The following is a 22,619-nucleotide window of genomic DNA, read 5'->3' on the forward strand; positions in this document are numbered from 1 at the left end:
TAATAATAATAATAATAATAATAATAATAATAATAATAAATGATAAATACACAGAAGTTTCGTTTCATTTCCTTAGGATGGATTTCATGTTTCCGTTCTTAAATAAATTTTTGCTTTTTAATAAAACTTTGAGACAAAACATTTTTAGTCATAGAGGCCGGTACATAACCAGTTAATATTACCACAGCTTCATAGCTGAATAATAATATCAATGATCGTGGAGAGTCAAGGAAAATATTTACTTGACACTTAATCTTTTATAAGGCAGAGAAGCCATCAAGCTCACTAGATTTAAGATCATGTAACATTTTTCACTACGAGTGTCATAAAAGAAAATGTTTTCAGACATTGTCCTTAAACTTTAAGCTGGATCAAAGAGGCAATCAACCAATTTCCAGCCGATATGTATAGCAGGAATCACTCCATCAATATTTTGTCATTTATCTGATGTAATCTGATAAATAAATGTCAGTCTTTTTATTGTTTCTTTGTCATCGATAGCTTTCTTCCTTCAGAATCAATATTTAATTCTGCTCCCTTATTTTATGTTGTAGATTGCTGCAGGATGTTGTTAAGATGAAATGGGATTTGATTTGGTTTCTTTCAGAAAATACTGTGTCAGGATCAGAATTATTTTCAAATGACTGCTGTCTTAAAGAATATTTTGAAACAAAAAAAAATAAAAACAAAACACACTCAGCATAGGTTGAAAATCAAAAAGAAAATTACAATAAATCAACAATCAGTCGATGCTGGATAGCTATAGCCACTTTAAAAAAAAATATAAACAGAATTTTTCTTGATTGTCATGTTCATATACATTTGAAATGTCGGAGATCTTCATGTCTCACCTTGTATTTATAGACAGACATAAATATATGTGAATGTATATCAACAGTTGATTGCTCTTCTTTTCAATACACTTTTTAATTTTTCTTATCCTGTCTAATCACATCAAAGTAAAATATCTAATTACGTCAAAGTAAAACCGTATAATTCGTCTCGAAGAAAAAAAAACCTTCATATATTTACAAGATTTGACTGAGAATGCTTACCATCAACAAATTCCAAATGAAAATATTCATTGAATTATTGTTATTGTTGTACACTGGTCTTTAATAAAAATTGAGTCACTTATGTATATATTGCTTGTGTATATGATGGTTCAATGTAGAGTTTGGTTGAATGATGAAGAGACCTTATTGGTAGCATCGTTTTTTACTGTGCTTGCCTTGGCTAGAATTCGGCTGAACTCTTTCCTTATTGGCAGACCTGGAATTGGACAGAACAGGAAGAAGAAAAAAGAAGAGAAGATAGTTTTAAAGTGTCCTTTTGTGAAAAAGAAATAAAGATAAAAAGTTTTTTCTGTTTTGTGAATTCAAAGCATTGATGCTTTAAGATGTGAGTTAATAGAATTGGAATGGTGGGAAGACATCAGACATTTTCACATATCAACATCACCTTTTTTTCTTCAACTAGGGCATACCACACACTAACATGACTCAACTGTGTAAAAGTCCGTAGCTCTAATTTGAAATTAAAGATATTATTTGAAGATATGTTCCCCTCCCATATTTACGCATGAGTTTATATAGGGGAATCAACAAGACACTGTAAGTTATAGATTTCATTTTTTTTTATTAATCTACATACATTTGCATTTTAAGAACAAACTGAAATAAGTTTGTATTAAACAAAATTAATAGCATAAATAAGTATAGAAGAATTTAGCACAAAAATATTGAAATATGGTCCCCAAACATATAGTCTGAAGAAAGAAAACTCCACAGGCAGCATCGAATTTTAGCGACCTTGGTCAACAAGAGAATATAAACAAAACAAAATAAAGACTTACAAATTACGTTTTCTGCCTTACTAGTACAAAGGTAATAATTTTTTTTTTTCTCAAATATTCCAAGAGCTAGCTTCAATGCAGTAAACTTCCTTCCTACAAGGCATGTTTTTTGGGTGGATGTGTGTGTGTGTGTGAGAGAGAGAGAGAGAGAGAGAGAGAGAGAGAGAGAGAGAGAGAGAGAGAGAGAGAGATGATAGGGGGGACCTATGGTGCAAGACTGCCACTTTATATTTATAGAGAAAATAAAACAATAAAAAAGTGTAAAAGTGGAATCTTTTTTTTGAATAGTCTACATACATTTGCATTCTAAGAACTAACTGAAATAAGTTTATATTAAACAAAATTAATTAATAGAATAAAAAAAGTATAAAAGAATTTAACAAGTTCTTGATGAACCGTCCCCTTAAGCAATCCAATTTACAAAATTCCCACTACTTATGTTTACTACGCTATAATCACATTCACTAATGTATCCCCATTAACCCTTATCTTCGAGTGGCTCCCGGGCCTTGATAAGTGGTGATTTCTGTGTAAAAAAAAAAAAAGAAAAAAACTGTCCAAATTGTTATTTTTGGTTTTGTTCAATTCATTTAGGTTAAAACTAACAGTGGCTAGTTCCTGTTTTCGTTGCTCTGAATCATTCTCTCCTTACATAAATACCAGTTTTAGAGTGTTTTAAATTTAACAACTATTTTCAGAACTTTTGATTCTTGCACGTTAAAAAAATAATTTGCTCACACCCAATAGGCCATATCAATACCGGTAGAATCTGTGGAAATTCCAAGGTTTCATTGAAATTAGTTTTTTTTATAAAGGTTTAATTACTATGAAATGCAAGAATTTTAAATGATAGTTTCATTTTGCTATAAAAGTATAAACTAAATATTAATTTATGGTTAACTTTGAATGAAATAGTTTGAAATCATATTTCATACAGCAATAAATATTCCATTCAACTAAAGAACTTACTTTTTTACATTTTAAAACCTTGAAAAAAAGGAAACAGATTTATACTTATTGGCATGAATAACTTCAAGAAACACCATAAAAATACAAATTTTACTGAATAAAGATAGTTGCTTGTAAACTAAACAGCAGATAAATTTCCGTGTTGATAAGGGCGCATACTTACTTGGTATTACATATCCAGCAATCGTAGCAAAACGTGGAAATGCTTTCCTGCCATTATCAGCAGCATCTCCTAAAGAAAATGTATGATATATCAAGAATAAGGCTGTGGATGGAAAAGTTACTTTTAAAACAAAGAAATAATCATGTTTTTCTTTTACCAGTATTCATTGCAGAATAGTTTCTACTATTATATAAAAGGGAACTTAGTTGTGTTCTTGTATTATTAAGTATTGTCCTTGATAAAGACTGAAAGATAGCAGTTTTTAATCAAATGACACTTAAGATAAACCTATTTCTTTGTTCATCTTTTTGCTATAATTTATTTAACTAAGAATCAATCTAGAATTCTGCACACAACCACAAAGATTCAAAATCAATGCAGATGAGACCACAGATGCCTAACAATAAAACCATTGGATTTTGATATCAAAAACTTTGTAGAATCTCTACTTGGTCAAAAGGATCATTTCAGACTCACCATCGAAGCATGTTGCATGTGTAGAGAATCGTTATTTCACAAACAGATTCACTTACGCATTCAAAGGGAAATAACTCAATTGAAATTATTTAAAATTTAAAAATAGATGCTAGATTTAAAAGAACATGGTGTTACCCATGCAAACAGATAGCTGAATGTTCACTGCATGCTTTGTGCCAAAGTTATGTAAATTCTATGAGAACTAAATTTTGTCTTCTCGCATATGGGTTTCAGTATACAGACTAGGAGCATTGCAATTTCAATTATAAATACAGTATGTGAGAAAAATAAAATCAGTTTAATGAGAAACATCTGTCTTCCTAACATCGTGAGATGAGAAAATTATTTAATAGGAAATACTCATGCTGAGATGATTCATGCTACTGGATATCTTACCAAGAGATTTCTATTTACACAAGTACCAATGAATGATTTTCTTCAAATCTTTCTCTTTTATCCAGATTTATACATAGCTGTCTGCATCAAAACATTTCTAAGCATGCTCTAACATAGAGTTTGATTTACTTACACGTAATTGTCAAATACAAAACCGACGTCACCATTTCAGCCTTTTTTTTTCTTAAGCAAATGAATACGACACACATGCTAGTCAGGTAAGCTATAATTTTCCCTACACTCCCCTCTCATCTCATGATTATAAACACGGCAGGAAGGTAGTCTCCATCTTTGTAAGGTATTTCTTCAAAGAGGAATGATGCAGGCCTCACTCTCATGCATAGTCTCGTCTGCGAGTCGGCTTTCAATAAGGCACCTCATCAGTTGGGAGGTGACTAGCATTGGAATCAGTGTCAAGCGGATCTGAATTCAGATAGATTAGCTGCTCACTATCCTCAGAATCACATTCATCACTCGATAAGTGCATTCGTATTAGTCGTCAAAATTCTTTAAAATGATGAGGCACCCCATCAACTTTCACAGACTGATTACTTGAGTAATCTGACTTGTATTATATTTTGTTGTGCACCTGCCATGTGAATTTTTACCGCAAACGACATAATTACTCTTTAATATTTCCCTCCAGTCACTTCCGGTTTGGGCAATGGAAGGTGAAACTTCATCCCTTGGAATGACGTTGTGCCAGTAGAACGCCTTCAATATTAAACAATTCTTTCTAGCGGCAATGGTCTTAATGGTCCTATGATTTTGTTCTACAATCCTGTTTCCACTAAGTGAGTAGGCACATCAAAAATACAAATGTATGTCCCAATCTTTTACAAATTCTCCAAACTCTTTTACTGGTAAAAGCAATGGCGTTGTCAGTTAGTATTTCCATCGGCATGCCTCACTCAAGGAAAATATTCTCCAATTGTTGAATAACAGTGGTCACATCTGTCCGATGCAGTGGCCACCATATCTCAAATTTAGAGAAGCCACAGTTGATGATAGAAAATTCTTACCATTGTGGTAAGTTATGCCCATCACTAATCTGCTCCAGTTGTTCTTCATGCTGAGTTTTCCTTTTTTCCGGTGAACGGATGCCGTATCTATTGATCAGCAGGTTTCACAGGCTTTCACAATGGATTTAGCAGTCTCTTTGGCACTTGCAGGTCAACCGACCTGGCAAAATATAAGGTTTGTTTCACACCTGGATGTCCACTTTGATGATTGGTTGCCAGCCACTTGGTCCTCATTCAGTTGTCCTACTGTTGAGTAACTCCTCAGCACTGGCTCTCTTCTTTCCTTGAGTAGATTCATCCACCTGCATAATACTCTGTTGAGACTAACTGCATGGTTTTGACAGAATTTCACAAGTTTTACATCGATGGTTAATCCATATTCTTCTGCCAGTCATTGCAAGGTTCCTAACTGTCGCCTGATGAGCATCTCACCAGCTGCTCTCATGTTCACATGTGCTTTTCCAGCTAAAGTGTCATAAATCCACCGGTGCATGCATGCTGAATCAGTGACCAAGTGTAACACTGTCACTTTCCACTGAAGGGCCAAATTGACTCCTTTGAGTGCTGTGTCAAGTTCAGCTAGATCATCGTTAGTTGGACATAGCCATCCAATTCATTTCCAGTGCCGCTCCTGTGACTATGCAACTCGCATCCATCCAGACTGTAATTTCTTTACCGTCCACACATCAATCTCTTCCAACAGGATCTGCTTCTCATACTTTGCTTGAAGTTTCTGCCAATATGTGACAGGGAGAGATGCGTTTTTGATTCTGTCATCCCAGCTCTTTGTTACTGCAGTTGATAAATGCAATTGCCACCCAGAGCCATCTACATACAGGGAAGTGACCAACGAGTTTCTGGCAGAGAGAAAATATGTGCAGACAAGTCAATTCATGAGGGATTTCTTGAATTAGACTTCTTTGTTTCCATCGACGAATGGCATCTTTTTCCTAGACTTGCAAGTCAAGAACTCTGACTGTCTTTCAATCAGACCGGATCCTTGGAAACCAAACCATAGTCTAAAAACTGTTGTTGCAGGCACAACGCAGGAACTACACTTTCATTAATGAAAATATCAATATATGCTGATGTATTTGATTGCATGGTCTTGATATACGATAACATCTATAACAGACTTCATAATAAGTATTGCCACATTCAGTCCAAATCCCAACCGTGTAAGACAAAAGCGCTAGCCCCTGAAAATAACTGTTTGAAATGACTATAGTGCCTTATCAACATGGATTTGAAGATTCATAAGCAACACATTGACTCCTTGTTGCCACCACTCTCTTAGTTTCTGTGCGTGCACTTTTGCATTGGCAATGGAAGCATCTACAAACTCATTCAATTCCCGATAGTCAAGTATCGGGCGTACCTTTTGCTCCTGCTCTTGCACGACCGCCATTAAGGGAATTAGATGATTGGGTGGGCCAAGTTCTTCAGAATACAGCACAGCCATCCATTTTACTACCACCTGTTGAATCTCGTTTTCATAGGTGTCCCTGGCATGACAAGGCACTGCGTATTCTTGCACATTGTTACTGGAACTTGGCCAACCTCTACATTTATTCTGCTATATCATCAGCAAGTCAATGTCCTTTTGTCAGCTGTTAGTACTCCTGCTGACTTCTGCTTCCAAAAGCGACACAGAGCTTAACTCACTAGAGCCTGCGAACACCTGGAATTGATCAACGCCATGCACTGTTGTCCATCTACACATACTTTCATGGAAGGTAAATTCTTAGTGTTCAGTTGGTTGAGGAGGAAACTAATAATAATGCCTCCTCACCTTCCCTGGCACTGCAATGCCATGTGTCCAAGGCTACTGCATCTGAAGCAACGTATCTCATGACGGACTTTGCGCATCTGACTGTCCGGCCTCTCTTGGTGATTCTATAAGCAGTCCTTTGCCAAGTGGTTAGGACCACCACACCCGTAGCAAGCAAATTTTCTACCATCATTGCGCACTTTTGATTCTGAAGGTGTTCATCTGGTGGAAGTGGTGGCAGCCAATTCTGCAGGGTCTTCATTGTCAGTCATGATAGCTCTCATTCAGGTCAACAGTTGTTCCACACTAATCAATTCCATCGTGGATGAAGCATGTAATGTTGCAGTAGTCCAAAAAAGAATGCACACGTTAACCAACATTCAAGCAATGGTCCCCCAATCAACTGGCCAGATGTCGTCCATCATCAGAACGAAGTTGTCGAGTGACAAACTGGTCATATTCATTAAATGCATCGATAGCATACAAGTTATACATAGGTTTTAAGGGCCTGTTTGATCTGTTCTATGTCTGCTTTCTGCTCCGTATTAAGTTGTCAATCTCAATGGCAGAACGTGCTCAACATTTTTCATAGTGCAAAGCTCAAACACAAGTTCCACACTTTCGATCCACTCGATAATGGGTATATCAGCTGTAGTACCACTAAACTCCAGAATCAACAGGACATCAAAAATTTTGCCCTGCTTTGCCGAAAGATAATATAAAGCCGAAATAGCTGCTAGTTTGAAGCTTGATTTCAGTGGAGTTTTAAAATTGTGTTCTGTCCTGCCTTCAGTTTTTTGAGTAAGTTTCAATAATCTTGATAATACACATGCCCCTTCGCATAATATGTCGTTTTTCAACTTGCCAGTCGTTCCTTTCACCGCTTCTTTTATGCATCTTGCATGAACTAATTTGCATATAGTTTGCTTTACTCACATGTGACATACAAAAGTGATGTCACCATTTAGCTTTTTTTTTTCCTTAAGTGAATAAACACAATACTCATGCTAATCAGATCAGCTATGATTTTCCCTAAAGGAGTCTATGATATTTAAATGAATATTTAAATGTCATTGATAATATATGCCCCCTTGTTAGCTGTAATCTATATCAAACCAAAAGCCAATTACTTGCCATTAAATAACAGGAAGATGGGGAGTTGATGGAGCAATATTGAATTAAATTAAGAATAAGGAAAGACTATGATTTTAAAGCAATCAATGAAGATGACATTATGAACTTTTATAAATGACCATTGAACTATTCAAATAAGACAAAGGCTCTTCATAAAACAAAACTACAACTTAAGAACATAATAAAATTTACAAGTTACCCGGTGTTACATTGTTAAAGATGTATAACAAAACAAGAGAACAAACAAGGAGAAATTTTACTGAACCACACAAAAACATATAACATAAACAAGAAAGAAAACAGACTGACGGCTCATTCAGTAAACCCGTTGTCAAGAAATTGTATATGAGGGTGGAAGAGAAAGTGGTCAGAGCATGCTGATGAGAAATGATTGTGTTAAGCTGTTAATTTAACTATGCACAAAAGATATCTTATCCCTATCGTGCATTGTATCTATCGGTTGTATTTTGAAATGTTTGAACTGTGCGTAGGCAATGCGAGAATAATGTTAAGAATGAGAGTTCATATAGAAACGTTTTAATTTGAATAAAATAAAATAGGCATCAAGTGCGCTTGAAAGCCAATTAAACGTAATATTAGTAAAATAAACAAATATTTAACATCACTCATGACGTTATTCTCGCCTTGCCTACGCAAAGTTCAAACATTTCAAAATACAACCACTGAGATACAATGCGTGGCTCTTTACAAACAGATTTCTTTCTCCAACTTTACAACATGTCAAGGAAGAAGAAAAGGAAAAAAATAAAACAACACACTGAAGATGGAGTATACCTCTGAAATATATTTCTGATAAATTTTAAACAAGTAAAATATTTGTTTATTTTCCTTTTATATTACGTTGTGATTTGGCTTTCAAGCACACTTGATGCATATTTTATTTTATTAGTCAAAAATATGTTAAGAGTGATAGATTCTAAACTAGAAAACAGCAATTTTTCCCCTTCATCACAAACATCACTCATTGAATGTAAGGACTAAAGGACAACATAAGGAAAGTGTTACTTTGCAACAAGCAGAAAATGAAAGTAACATATGTTTACACACAACAATTATCATCTGTAACATACTTCTCCATTGAGGAGCGTTAGAACTACGCTGAAGTAGCTTTTTATTCCCGGGTGATGCCAGATAACCCAAGGATTCAAGATAGAGAAGATAAATATATATGTTTTATTTCATGTCAAAATAGATATTGTTTTAAACCAGAGAAATATATTTTCACGGCTAAAAGTTGACAACAGGAAATTTCACTTAAAATCTTGAATGAACTCAGGGTCGGATGTCAGAATTGACACCTGGCCTGGAAATCGGGAGAATGAGTAATTTAGACTTCAGTGTGGGAATTGTACCCACGCAAAATCCTAAAAGCTTTCGATTTCGTGGCAAAATCTTATTGGCTGGGAGGATTTCCACCCCATCCACATACCTTACTATATATACGACTGTCGTGCGAAAATTAGTCAGAGATAGAGTTGAGTCGCAGAGTGAGTGGAGAGTTTCAAAGGAAATTGCTTGTTGAATTCGGGGAAAACAGGTCATATAAACCCGCCGTTTCCTGGAGAGGGACCCCTCCCCACCTCATCCATCCGTCTGTCGCTGTCTGTGAAGAGATTTGAGACTTTGAAAAGAACTTACAAAATCTGAATGAGAATTGTAAAAACATTTTTGTACATAATTTTGTGAAAATTAAGCTTCTGTAGATAGACTACAGTTGTTTTTCTTTCTTCCTGCCTGCCGCTTCGATATTCACTTTCAGCATACCAGATTTCATGTAACAACCTCAGAGAAGTCTAGATGAAACGACCCAAGAATTCAGATAGACAAGAGTCCTTAACCACCTTCTCGAGTGAGGTGTTACAATCACATAATTCCAAAATTTTGACTTTGATATGTATCACCGTCTTACCTCTGAAATATTAAAAACGTTTTATCAAAAAAGAAAAAGAAAAAAAAAAAGCAACTAAACTTTGATTTCAGATGCAAGTAAAATAAATTTATTTCCTCCAATATTTAATTAAACAAAACATTAATTTATTTTATTGCATACTATTATCCTCATCTTAGTTGTTGTTTCACGACGTTTCGGCCAACTATTCCTCTGGCCTTCGTCAGGTGGTAACCGCGATGGTATAGGAACGCCAAATCTCCTAACTGCATTCTCAGCAATTACTACCTTCCATAGTTGTTGTCGTCTCATCAGGTTTTTGGCCAAGTAAGCTTCTGGCCAGTTTTGGGTAGGATTAAAATCCCTATCTTCAGATAATGCTCACCTAGAACCATAGAGATTAAACATCTCTATCAAAAACGTGGTGAGACGACAACAACTATGGAAGGCAGTAATTGCTAGGAATGCAATTAGGAGATTTGGAGTTCCTATCTTGTCGTGGTTACCACCTGACGAAGGCCAGAGGAATAGTTACCCGAAACGTCATGAAACAACAACTAAAAAGATAAGGATAATAGTCCGCAATAAAATAAAATAAATAAATTAATAAATAATACTCATCTCAATATTGAATTCTAATTAAATAATATAAAAAGCTCAAATTATGAACAAATAGTTTTAGATTTTTTAGTTGTTCAGCGTTTTAAGATTACCTTTTGCTAAGTGATTCATAGGAAAATGAGAGTTGATGGCTTTGCACTCATTTCGTTTCAAGGCATTTTTGCTTACTGACCAGTTATGGAGAAACTTTTTGGTAGTCTTGCTTATCTCGCGACCATCAAGCATCTCTATGAAAACCAAAGAATATAAAAAAAAAAGGAATATTAATAAAAAGAATGTATCCTTTATCACCATGACAAAAATTAAAATCAATGCAAACAAACTTTGTATGAAATATTGGTTCTTGTACAGTTTAATCAAGACATTAAAAAATGAAAATATCTAAAAAAAAAAGGTTATATTGTACGTATCCATTTTAGACTGAAGATCTCCCAAAAAAAAAAAAATTTCACTTAATTTGATCGAGTATTTTTTTTTTTTTTTTTTACAGTGGAAAAACACGTTTTTATGACAGCGTGTTGAAGGTAGCCATCTTTGAATTTTTTTAACACACCACGGGGAGATAACTCAGTTTAAAGCGCCGACACTCCCACCCCATCTTTAATACTAGCTTTTCTTCCTAAAAGTCAGACCTTTTGCTCGGTATCATAACAAATTGTTTTCCGCTGTAAAAAAAAATAAAAACATAAATAAATAAAAAAGAAAAAAACTACTTGATGAAATTAAGTTAATTTTTTTCCAGGAGAACTTCATTCCATAACGGATACGTACAATATAACCTTTTGTCGATATTTTTTCAATGTCTTGATTAAACTGTACAAGTACCAAAATATTTTATTTATTGTGTTTAATAATTTGTGGTCAAACAGACAAAAGAACCTTTCAATAACTTTAGTTTTTTACATCCATTTTCCCCACATATATACTTGCTTGTCATTTATTTATTTATCATATGAGATATGTATATATACACACGGACACACCGGTTCTCATCAGATCACCGAAGTTAAGCAACGTTGAGCCTGGCTAGTACCAGATGAGTTACCCTTGGGAATTCTAGGCACTGTATGTGCTTTCCACTTATTTCGGCATTTGCTTCCAGTCGTCCTGTACATACACTTCACTTGCCATTGGTATTTAACAATGTTGACTCAGGAGAGAAGTGGAGAGGTGTGGTTGGAGATTGCACACCTCCTACCACAAACATTTCATATGCAGGCACCCCAATGTGGAAATACCTAATCTGTCAAAGACTGAAAGAGCCTGTTTTTTTTGTTTTTTTATATATAATATACAACATAACAGTAAAAAGAAATATGGCTTATCTGAAAACATTTTATAATAATAATAATAATAATAATAATAATAATAATAACTAGCATGTCCTGTGGAAATTCCACAGTGCCATCTTTCACATATAATATATTGCTGCTGGACATTCTGTGGATGTTCAGCATGAATGAAGACTCTACGTCCACGATATTATTGTTAAAACTGTAAAAGTATTTATCTAAGTAATCTGGTTAATGTAGTGTTAGAATATATCTACTTACTAAAGTTTATTTCCAATATCCTTATAGGAGTCTGTAACATATTTTCATTGTATGGACGCCCAGCATAAACGAAAACCCCACAATATCATTATACCATCTTTAGACAGAACAGATACTACCCTTGGATCCTAGCTAAAAGACCAAGAAAGTTTATTTTAGTTTCATGTACAACCCAAAAGCTACATCATTGTTTTTCAAATTTTATTTTATTGTTTTTACATTACGTCTTCGGTGATCGGGAGATCCTATTTATTAAAAAGAAGGATAGAAGATGCTAGCATGCCATGAACATTAAATTAGCGTATCTATATATTAATTTAATGTTTGTGATGTGTTATCACCTTCTTTCCTTTTTATTAATAAATAGGATCTCCCAATCAAATAATTTATAATCTTGCAACAGTGACACGTACGTATGTATGTTAAAGGTACTACATATTAATATATAGATAATAATAATAATAATATTAATAACTAGCGGGGGGGGTACACGGCATTGGCGGGGGTGTTTGGATGTGTGTATGTAAGAGGGGACCCTGTTTTAATATTATAAAAAAAAACACAATGTTATAAAAAATTTTAAGCAACTAAAAACTCAAACCGGTGTTCCTCATATATTCCCCTGTGGACATATCCGCAGTGGTGTTAAGTGGTCACGGGCGGAGTATGAATCGAATAGAGAGAAAAGATTTTACAACTTCCATTGATTCTAACTGATTGTGGCAGTGAACTCTCACCGGAAAAAATATAGAAATGTACGAATATCAAGGAACTGTAAGGATGGTAGGCCTATAGCACACCTCAGATCCGGTGCTGAAGTGTGGGGACATTAAATTTGAATATAATGTCGCGATTTTTAATCCTATTAAGGTCAGACTTACATGGGAAAAAACGAGTTCATTTTATTTATATAGATAGAGAAGAGAAGAGAAGATAGAATAGAAGAAGAAGAAGAAGAAGAAGATAGATAGATAGAAGAATAGAAGAAGAAGATAGATAGAAGATAGATAGATAGATAGAAGAAGAAGATAGATAGATAGAATAGAAAAAATAGAGAAGAGAAGAGAAGAAGAGAAGAGAAGAAGAGAAGAGATAATAAAGAATTATCTTTTCAAATAAAAAATAAAAATCTTTTTCGGTTGCATTCATAACATTAATACAACATCAATATTTGCAGATCTCAAAAGAATTCTTTGGGTAAAGAGATTTGGCTCTAATCCAAACTAACTTTACATTATATAGTTTAACTCTTGTCCTCGAATGGCTCTTGATCTTCATAAGTGGTAACTATTATTTATTAAAAAAAAAGTGGTAACTATTATTTATTAAAAAAAGTGGTAACTATTATTTATTAAAAAAAATGGTAACTATTATTTATTAAAAAAAATGGTAAGTATTATTTATTTTAAAAAATTGGTAACTATTATTTATTAAAAAAGTGATAACTATTATTTATTTAAAAAATTGGTAACTATTATTTATTAAAAAAAATTGGTAACTATTATTTATTTAAAAAATTGGTAACTATGATTTATTAAAAAAAAATTGGTAACTATGATTTATTAAAAAAATTGGTAACTATTATTTATTAAAAAAAAGTGGTAACTATTATTTATTAAAAAAAATTGGTAACTAATATTTATTAAAAAAAAAGTGGTAACTATTATTTATTAAAAAAAATGTGGTAACTATTATTTATTAAAAAAAATTGGTAATTATTATTTATAAAAAAAAACAAGAAAAAACAGGTAAATCCTTTCTGAATATCAAAAACAACAAAGGTAAAGCCTGCAGAACCCTTGGTGGGTATGTGTTGTGACACAGAATAATTGTTATCAATTTTCATCTTACAATATTCACTATTTGCTTAGAAATAATTATTAACTTCAACAATAAACGATAATGAGATATGGCATCAAATTCTAAAATCCAATATGGCGATCCTTTTTATGCATTTTTCACCCTCTTCTCTCTTCTATTCTTTGTGTTCTATTTCTCTCTTTCTTTCTTTCACTTCTTATCATCTCTATGTTATTCGTTCTTCCTCTTGTTATGTAATAGGTCGAACACAAGAAAGTGTCGATCTATCTATTTAATTATCTATTTCTGTATTTATCCATCTCGGTCTATCTATCTAACTGGAGAGATGGACGGGAGATGAATATGAAGAATATTTATAAAATCTGTCAAAATATAAAAAAATCATATTGTAGACAAAGTTTACCAGAAGGTCTGGTCAGCTGATTGGATCTACATGTGAGTCACGTGATCAGGTTAGCTGGAGATCATCAGAGAGTTGGAATTTGTGTGTATGAGAAAAATCAAACAAGTAACACTCACAGAATTTTAGTCGACAAATTATTATAAAAAAGAAGAAGAAAAAAAAACGATTCATCTGAAAAAAATAAAATGTACTAATACAAATATAAATTTTCTTACCTAAACTTTTCACCAAAATGATAATTTTATCTCGGAATTTATTTAGCAGGCAAAATGGGTTGGAATAAACTTCCAGTTGAACCAATTGATACATATTGATAAGAACATCCGATAGATCTTTCATGCTAAAAAGTTTGTTGTTGTTGATGTATAAATGCGTCAGTCCGTGCAATGGTTGTAACTCTTTTAGGCTGTCCAATTGATTGCCAGATGTTTTCAGGATTCTGAGACTCGGCTAAATAAATATTACAAAACATATAGTCACATCAACTGCAGCTTGCATTGAGAATTATAAGCATTTTCGTATTTGTTTTAAATCATAGATATGGAATTTAAAAGTTTAATTATGCTTAAAGTCTTTCTAGTCTCATAAATAAATTTATTTAAAATGCTGGTTTAGAAGTTTGATTTATAAAAAGAAGAAAATAAAGCAATTTGGAAAACTTATAATCCAAAATGGCAAACAGAGGAGCATCTTCTATATAATAAAAGTGAATGTACGTGTGGCCAGCCACGGCTTTCATAATAGTAGGTCCGTCCACTAAAAATCACGTGACCTGCTAACGTCACAGGTGAAGTCCTAGGGTCGTAGATCTACAGTACAGACTATATGAAGGATGGTTATTGTCTGTTTCAATTTTCAAAGAAATTACCGAAGGATTCATAAAACTGGTTCCAAATTGACTGCATTTTATTTTCCGGAAGATTATTTTACATTTGGACATGTTCAATTAAAGGGGGAAAATACTGCAAAGTTATATATTTAAGTGTATTTAATTACTAATTGACACGTGACTTTCATTTTAAGTTAAAATGCACCCGTGTTCAAATAATTTTAAAGTGAGATTCTTTTTACAACCCTTTTTTCTTGATAACATAGCAAACAATGTTGAATTATTCTTCTTTTAACTGTATATTTTCTGTTAAATTTATTAAATTCCATTAACCCCATATTTATATAAAAAGAATGTTTCAAGTTTATTATTTCTGTGATGAAGTTTTTTTTTTTTATTTTAGAATAATATTTTTAAAAAGTAATTTTTATCCTTGTTCAAAAGTACAAGTCAAGAAACACAAACACATTTTCATTAAAAAAAAAGTGTAAATTAAAACTGTTTATACATTTATTTCCAAAAGTGTTTTGACTTTTTTTTTGCATCAACAAGTTTTATAACATTTACAAAATTCGGTTCTTATTTAGAATTCAACTTAATTTAAAAAAAAGTACAGAAAAATCTTTATGGTGGTTATACTCGTCACAAAACGAAAATGTCATATTCCAAAAATGATGTAAATTGATCAAGTAGTTTTTTTTTACGTAAGAAAATAAAAATCTACGATTTTTAACAAAATAACAAGTTTTAACTTATTTGGAATACAAACAAAATCTCGTTAGTCGAACTGAGTTGTCCATCTTTGAATTTTAAACTACTCTAGAAAACATGGCAGCCCAGGCTCTCCCATCTCGCTTATCATAAAATTTGGTGTTTTTTATTTAAAAAGAGCTTGGTTAATTTATGAGTTTTGGAATATGACATGTTCATTCTATGATGGGTACGCACATCATAATGATTTGTCTGCATTTTCTGTGTTCTTTTTTTTATTAAGTCGAATTCTAAATAAGAACTTTAAATTCATTAATTAATCAGTTGCTGGTATTTATGCAAAATAAGGGCCGTTCTGAAATAACAATGTTATTATTTAAAACCCCATGTTAACTAAATTATCCAACAGTTTTATTTAAAAAGATATATTTCTGCACTAGTAACTTTATATTTAAATTATTTCTTTGTAATTAAATCGTTTTCATCTTTAAAATCATTTATCGTTTGATTTTAGATTACTTGTTTAATTATTGTTTGTTTATTTTCTAAATTCATAATTCAGTTTTTGCAGCATTTGATTGTCACTTGCTTGAAATATACATAATTTTACATACATAATTCTTGATTTTGCCTTTTAATTTATATTCAATAAAGTTCAGTTTCAGTATGAATCGAATCATGCTCCTTTATTTTCTTTTTTAAATGCAATTTTAAGTAAATAATAAGCGGATTTTAGTCTTTAAAATCAATTAAACAACAAAATATTTATTTACAGAATGTGGTTTCACAGAAACAAAAGACACTTTTCCCTGTTAAATTAATTCTCATTTTCTTTTAATTGATATTAAATAAGCTGAGTTTCAATATAAATAGTGTTTCTTATTTTTCTCTTTTTCAATGCAAGTTTTTAAGTTTTCTAATGTTTTTGTAAAAAAAAACAAACAAAAAAAAAACGCTCCTTTGTTATCGACTGTTGGATTGTTTGGCAAATCCTGCTTGCTTGGACTTCAGGCATGATGCTATTTTTCAATGATTAGGCCTACTATTACAAAGGTCACTGCCCAGCTTACTTTAATGATTATATTTATTTCATGGGAAACGGCAAAAAGGCTTAATCTTAGAAATAACTGATATTAATAAAAAAGAGAAGAAAGAATAACATTTGCAAATTTTACTTTTAGGAGTAAAGAAGCAGAGCAAGTCAAGTATTAGTGATTTATTTTTTATTGATAACAATTGACTTCTTAGTCATGTTATACACGAAGTAATTCTTACTGTAAAAACCAAAACAATTAAGATAAACCTTATAAAAAAACCCTACAAATATGTGAGTTAAATCTTACTTAAAGAACAAATGCTCAAATAAAGCGTAGTAGAAATTACTATGTATCATAGTCTGACTGATCATTATCAAATAATCTCACTAGGACAGCTCTTCACCAAAGAAAACAAATATCAATGTTTATGACAGTTACATGAAAACAAGGGAAATTTTAGAAACCTGGCGTGAATAGCAACATTAACCAACGTTTACATCAGTTATTTGCATTCTGTAAAATACACTGACCACAACATAATTTGGAATAAAAAATAATGTTAAACTGACTTACAGCAATGGCCATGATTGATGAGGAGCCAAATAAGAGTTTTTCTCCTGGTGGAAGATTTTGGTTTTCCACATAAAGTTCTTCTAATTCCCAAAGGTTTTCAAGGCCTTCAATTATATTCAAACAGTTGCCCCCAAGATACCTGGCAAAAAGGGATAGAAATAATTATTGAAATATAATCTTGATATTTATTTTGACGAAAAACAAACCAAGTATCCAAAATTCAGCCGTCCTTCTAACAAAGAAAACATCTATAATATGTAGCTTATAACTTTGTTATATAATCAACTAAAAATACCCGTCATGAGATGGGTAATATTCAATTTAGTAACTACTACTACTACTACTACTACTACTACTACTACTAATAATAATAATAATAATAATAATAATAATAATAATCCTCCTCCTTCTCCTCCTCCTCCTCCTCCTCCTCCTCCTCCTCAAACAGAACAGTTTTCATCATTATTATGTGCTCTTACAAGTTTTTATGAATTACTAAAGTAAAGTTTTATTTTTATGAATTCATAAAAGAAAATTTTACATTAGTAAGTAAAGTTTTATTTTATGAATTACTAAAGTTTTATTTTCATGAATTACTAAAGTAAAGTTTTATTTTCATGAATTACTAAAGTAAAGTTTTATTTTTATGAATTAATCAAGTAACGTTTTATTTTTATGAATTAATCAAGTAAAGTTTTATTTTATGAATTACTAAAGTTTTATTTTTATGGATTAATCAAGTAACATTTTACTTTTATGAATTAATCAAGTAACATTTTACTTTTATGAGTAATCAAGTAACGTTTTATTTTTATGAATTAATCACGTAACGTTTTATTTTTATGAATGAATCAAGTAACATTTTACTTTTATGAATTAATCAAGTAACGTTTTATTTTTATGAATTAATCAAGTAAAGTTTTACTTTTATGAATTAATAAAGTAAAGTTTTATTTTTATGAATTAATCAAGTAACGTTATATTTTATGAATTAATCAAGTAACGTTATATTTTATGAATTTATCAAGTAACGTTATATTTTATGAATTAATCAAGTAACGTTTTATTTTTATGAATTAATCAAGTAACGTTTTATTTTTATGAATTAATCAAATAATGTTTTACTTTTATGAATTAATCAACTAACGTTATATTTTATGAATTAATCAAGTAACATTTTACTTTTATGAATTAATCAAGTAATGTTTTATTTTTATCAATTAGTCAAGTAACGTTATATTGTATGAATTATCAAGTAATGTTTTACTTTTATGAATTAATCGAGTAAAGTTTACTTTTTTTTTACATTATTATATTCATCTGCTATACAACACTATTTTTCAGTCTAACTATTGATTTACTGAGATATTTAAAATAACTAATGAATAGCATGGATATTTTATTAATACGTTCTATATGTTATATATTTTTTTATTAATATTTTCTGTATGTTCTATATTTTTTATTAATATGTTCTATATGTTATATATTTTTTTTATTAATATGTTCTGTGTGTTATATATTTTTTATTAATATGCTCTCTATGTGATATATTTTTATTAATATGTTCTGTTTCTTATATATTTTTTATTAATATGTTTTATATGTCATATATTTTTTATTAATATGTTTTATATGTCATATTTTTTTTATTAATATGTTCTCTATGTTATATATTTTTATTAATATGTTCTGTGTGTTATATATTTTTTATTAATATGCTCTCTATGTTATATATTTTTATTAATATGTTCTGTTTCTTATATATTTTTTATTAATATGTTCTCTATGTTATATATTTTTATTAATATGTTCTATATGTTATATATTTTTTATTAATATGTTCTGTAGATTCTATATTTTTTTTATTAATATGTTCTATATGTTATATATTTTTATTAATATGTTATGTATGTTGTATATTTTTTATTAATATATTCTGTATGTTATATATTTTTATTAATATGTTCTCTATGTTATATATTTTTTATTAATATGTTGTGTATGTTATATATTTTGTATTAATATGTTGTGTATGTTATATATTTTGTATTAATATGTTGTGTATGTTATATATTTTTTTATTAATTTGTCATGTGAAATAGATTTATTTCAAGTAGCTGAGTTGGCTTGGCTACTGTAATCGAATAATACAATCGAGTAATATAATCTAGTAATACAATCGAATAATACAGTCGAATAATACAATTGAATAATACAATCGAGTAAGTCACCTTAATGAATGGGTGTTCATCATTCTGATTGATAATATTCTTAAGTGCTAGGCTTTTGGCTTATCTTAACGTCTATCCAGGCTGGTCTACTAGTCTGTATTTATGGCTTGAACAGCCAATCATTCTTGTTAGCAGAAACACGGATGTTTTATGTTCATTACATCAATTGACTTGAAGGTTAACATCCTTGTGTTCTGTTTACTAAGAAGGTTACCTTGTGAAATATAATCATAGAAATTTATGGAATAGACATGCGCTAAGCTGACACATATACACATTCATGTAATGAAATCAATGTCAATCATGCACATGTGAGATACAACGGCTTCAGTGCAGATTACGACATAGTCGTCTTCAACTCCAATGTTAACAAATACTTGTTAAAAACCGTTTTCATCAATAATCACATTTTGTAAATTCTAGTCATTATTTCCAATCCTCTCATAATATTATCATCATTCAACTGACAATCCATCCATCCCATTAACCCTTATTCTTGAGTGGCTTGTCAGCTTGATGTGATGTTTCATTAGTACCTCCTCAAAAGAAAAAAATTGGTTGCTGTTGATCCCAGAAAAGAGTTAATCTACCCTTTTTAAGTTGTTTTTAATCTTACCAAATGTCTATCCACCTCCTTCCTTAGAAAAATCTGTTTTTTTTTTTTTTTTTTTTTACACAGTGGTCACCACTTATCAAGGCCTGGAAGCCACTCAGGGATAAGGGTTATTGCAAGTACATTACGTTAGTGTGGAGATTTGATGAAGTGTTTACTTAAGGGGGCAGTTCATTAGGAATTTGTTAACGTTGGACTTGAACACATCCAAGTTGTAGTCAGGTGGGAAGCAGGCAGACGGAACAGAGTTCCACAGGCGTGCAGTTCTAAGAAAGAAGCTTTGTTCATGGAATCCACGTCTTGATTTAGGCACAGATAAAGACTGTGGGAAATTTTTCACAGTGGATTCAGCTAGACGGGTGTTTTTCATTAAAGATTGGTGAGGGGGGACCAGAGATTGGAGTTCAGACGAACACCTGCCATGGAAATAACGATAAAACAAGGATAGGCTCGCAACGTCTCTTCTGTGGGAGAGAGGTTGCGGGGTAGAGAAAAGGGCATCCCCCACTAAGCCACGAAGTCTATTTTGTACTCTGTCAAGGCAGGATAGGCTGTTTTTAGCAGCTCCTGCCCAGATATGGCAGCAGTATTCCATCCTTGGACGTAGTTGGCTTTTATATAGATAGAGAATTGCATTAGTAGTGAGATATCTTCTGGAGCGGTAGAAGGATCCCACCATCTTTCCAGCGACCTTGGCAACAGACTTGATGTACGTGTTCCATTTCAGATCAGGAGTAAAGGTCAAACCCAGAAGCTTGTCAAAACACGGGGTCTCTCCCAGACGAGAGCCATCCATCCAATTGATGCCAGATGGGGATCAAAGCGTTGATGATGTAAGGATAGGAGTTTGGTTTTAGATGCATTAAAGGTAACCAGCCACGTCTTCCCCCACTGAACCACGCACTCGAGATCAGAGGAGAGAGAATCAGAGAGAACTTTGTCATTTACAGCCTTTGATGTGTTGCCATAGATGGTCGTGTCATTAGCATAGTTGTCAACGAATGATTTAAGTATGTGTTTAGGGAGGTCATTGATGTAGATCAGGAAGAGAGTTGGGCCCAGGATTGACCCCTGAGGGACTCCAGCATTAATACTGCAGGCCTCTGATTTGTGTCCATCGACCACTACTCTTATGAGCCTATCGGAGAGAAATGATTTAATGATTGAGAAAACATTTCCAGTTATACCGTAGCTGGAAATCTTGTGAAGTAGACCCTTATGCCATAACTTGTCGAAGGCCTTTGATATGTCAAGAGCAATTGCCCTAGAAAGGAAGCCTTTGTCAAGAGATTCACTAATCCTGTGAGATATAACCGTCAGCACATCTGCAGTAGATCTTGCAGAGCGGAAACCATATTGTGTGTCACTAAGAAGGTTGTTTCTACTGAGGTGGTTGACTATTTCTCTATTTAATATGGATTCCAGCAACTTACTCATAACACACAGGAGACTTATTGGTCTGTACTAAGAGGGAGATGGCTTATCACCTGAATTCTTAAATACAGGGCAAACTGATGAGGTCTTCAAGGGAGTCGGAAAGCACTTCTCTTTAAGGCAGCGCTTAAACAGTTTCGTAAGTATGGATGCAAGTTCTGGTTGAAGCTTTTTTAACACTATAATTGGGATGCCGTCAGGGCCAGTTGCTTTACTGGAATCAAGGTTCTTGATTAGCTTGGCGACCTCATGCAGGGATATTTGTATGTTACCTAGCGTGTTCTGTGTTATAGGAGGAAATATGGGAAGTTGATGGTCTTCGTCGCATAGGGAAGAATTAGCTGCAAAGTTCTTTGCAAATAGTTTGGCCTTGTCTGATGCTGACGAGATGACCTCTGGTCCATTGATAATGGTTGGGATAGAACGCACACTTCTGTTCAGAATCCTATTTGTTATTTGCCAAAACTGGTGGGAACCAAGCCGCTGATCAGCTACCTTGGATTTAACAGACTGGGCATATTGGTCTCTTGCATTTTTTATTACTCTTTTACAGTGGTTGCTGGCGTTCCTGAAAGCAGCTTTAGTCTCAGTGCATCTATTACGTTGGTAGCTATGGAAAAAGTGATTTCTGTGCGCGATAGCAGCAGCACATTCTGGGGAGAACCATGGCTGGCTGTTAGGTTTTTGTTGGAATTTTTTTAGATGGTATGAATCGGTCTATGCCTACAATTAACCATTCGGTCAGATCTGATACTATAGAGGACACTTCCTTTTTAAACATGGAGTGCAGAGGTAAATCAGATATGAATGTATGGAAGCTATCCCAGTCAGCCATAGAGTATTGGTATACAGTATGGTGGAGGGATACATCTGGGGATTTATTACATTTCGTTTTTATCTTAACTGATACGACGGAGTGGTCGGAGGATCCTAGAGGAGAATGAATGGAACATGAACATAGCTCAGGGGAAGTTGAGAGAAAAAGGTCTAGGAGGCTTGCATATTGACCGGGTGTATCGGGCACACAGGTGGGTTCGTGAACAATCTGAGTGAGGTCATAAGCAATAGCAAAATTATGGCAAAACCTCCCCTCG

The 22,619-nt window shown here is 32.6% G+C and overlaps 1 protein-coding gene across 1 annotated transcript in view; it reads right to left on the bottom strand.

Moving 5' to 3' along the window:
- Positions 1 to 701: 701 nt before the first annotated feature.
- LOC145279913 (protein phosphatase 1 regulatory subunit 42-like) overlaps positions 702 to 22,619 on the bottom strand; it is a 50,649-nt gene continuing 28,731 nt past the window's right edge. Inside the window, exons 4-8 of the mRNA XM_080131470.1 lie at positions 17,245 to 17,383; positions 14,310 to 14,544; positions 10,410 to 10,544; positions 2,988 to 3,056; positions 702 to 1,272 (exon numbers count right to left, since the gene is read on the bottom strand). Of these exons, the coding sequence (XP_079987596.1) occupies positions 1,166 to 1,272; positions 2,988 to 3,056; positions 10,410 to 10,544; positions 14,310 to 14,544; positions 17,245 to 17,383 (685 nt within the window). The 3' untranslated portion in view covers positions 702 to 1,165. The remainder of the gene's footprint in view (positions 1,273 to 2,987; positions 3,057 to 10,409; positions 10,545 to 14,309; positions 14,545 to 17,244; positions 17,384 to 22,619) is intronic.

Source organism: Euprymna scolopes, chromosome 7, assembly GCF_053919585.1.
Source record: "Euprymna scolopes isolate OS-2025 chromosome 7, ASM5391958v1, whole genome shotgun sequence".
Classification (NCBI taxonomy): Eukaryota; Metazoa; Mollusca; class Cephalopoda; order Sepiida; family Sepiolidae; genus Euprymna; species Euprymna scolopes.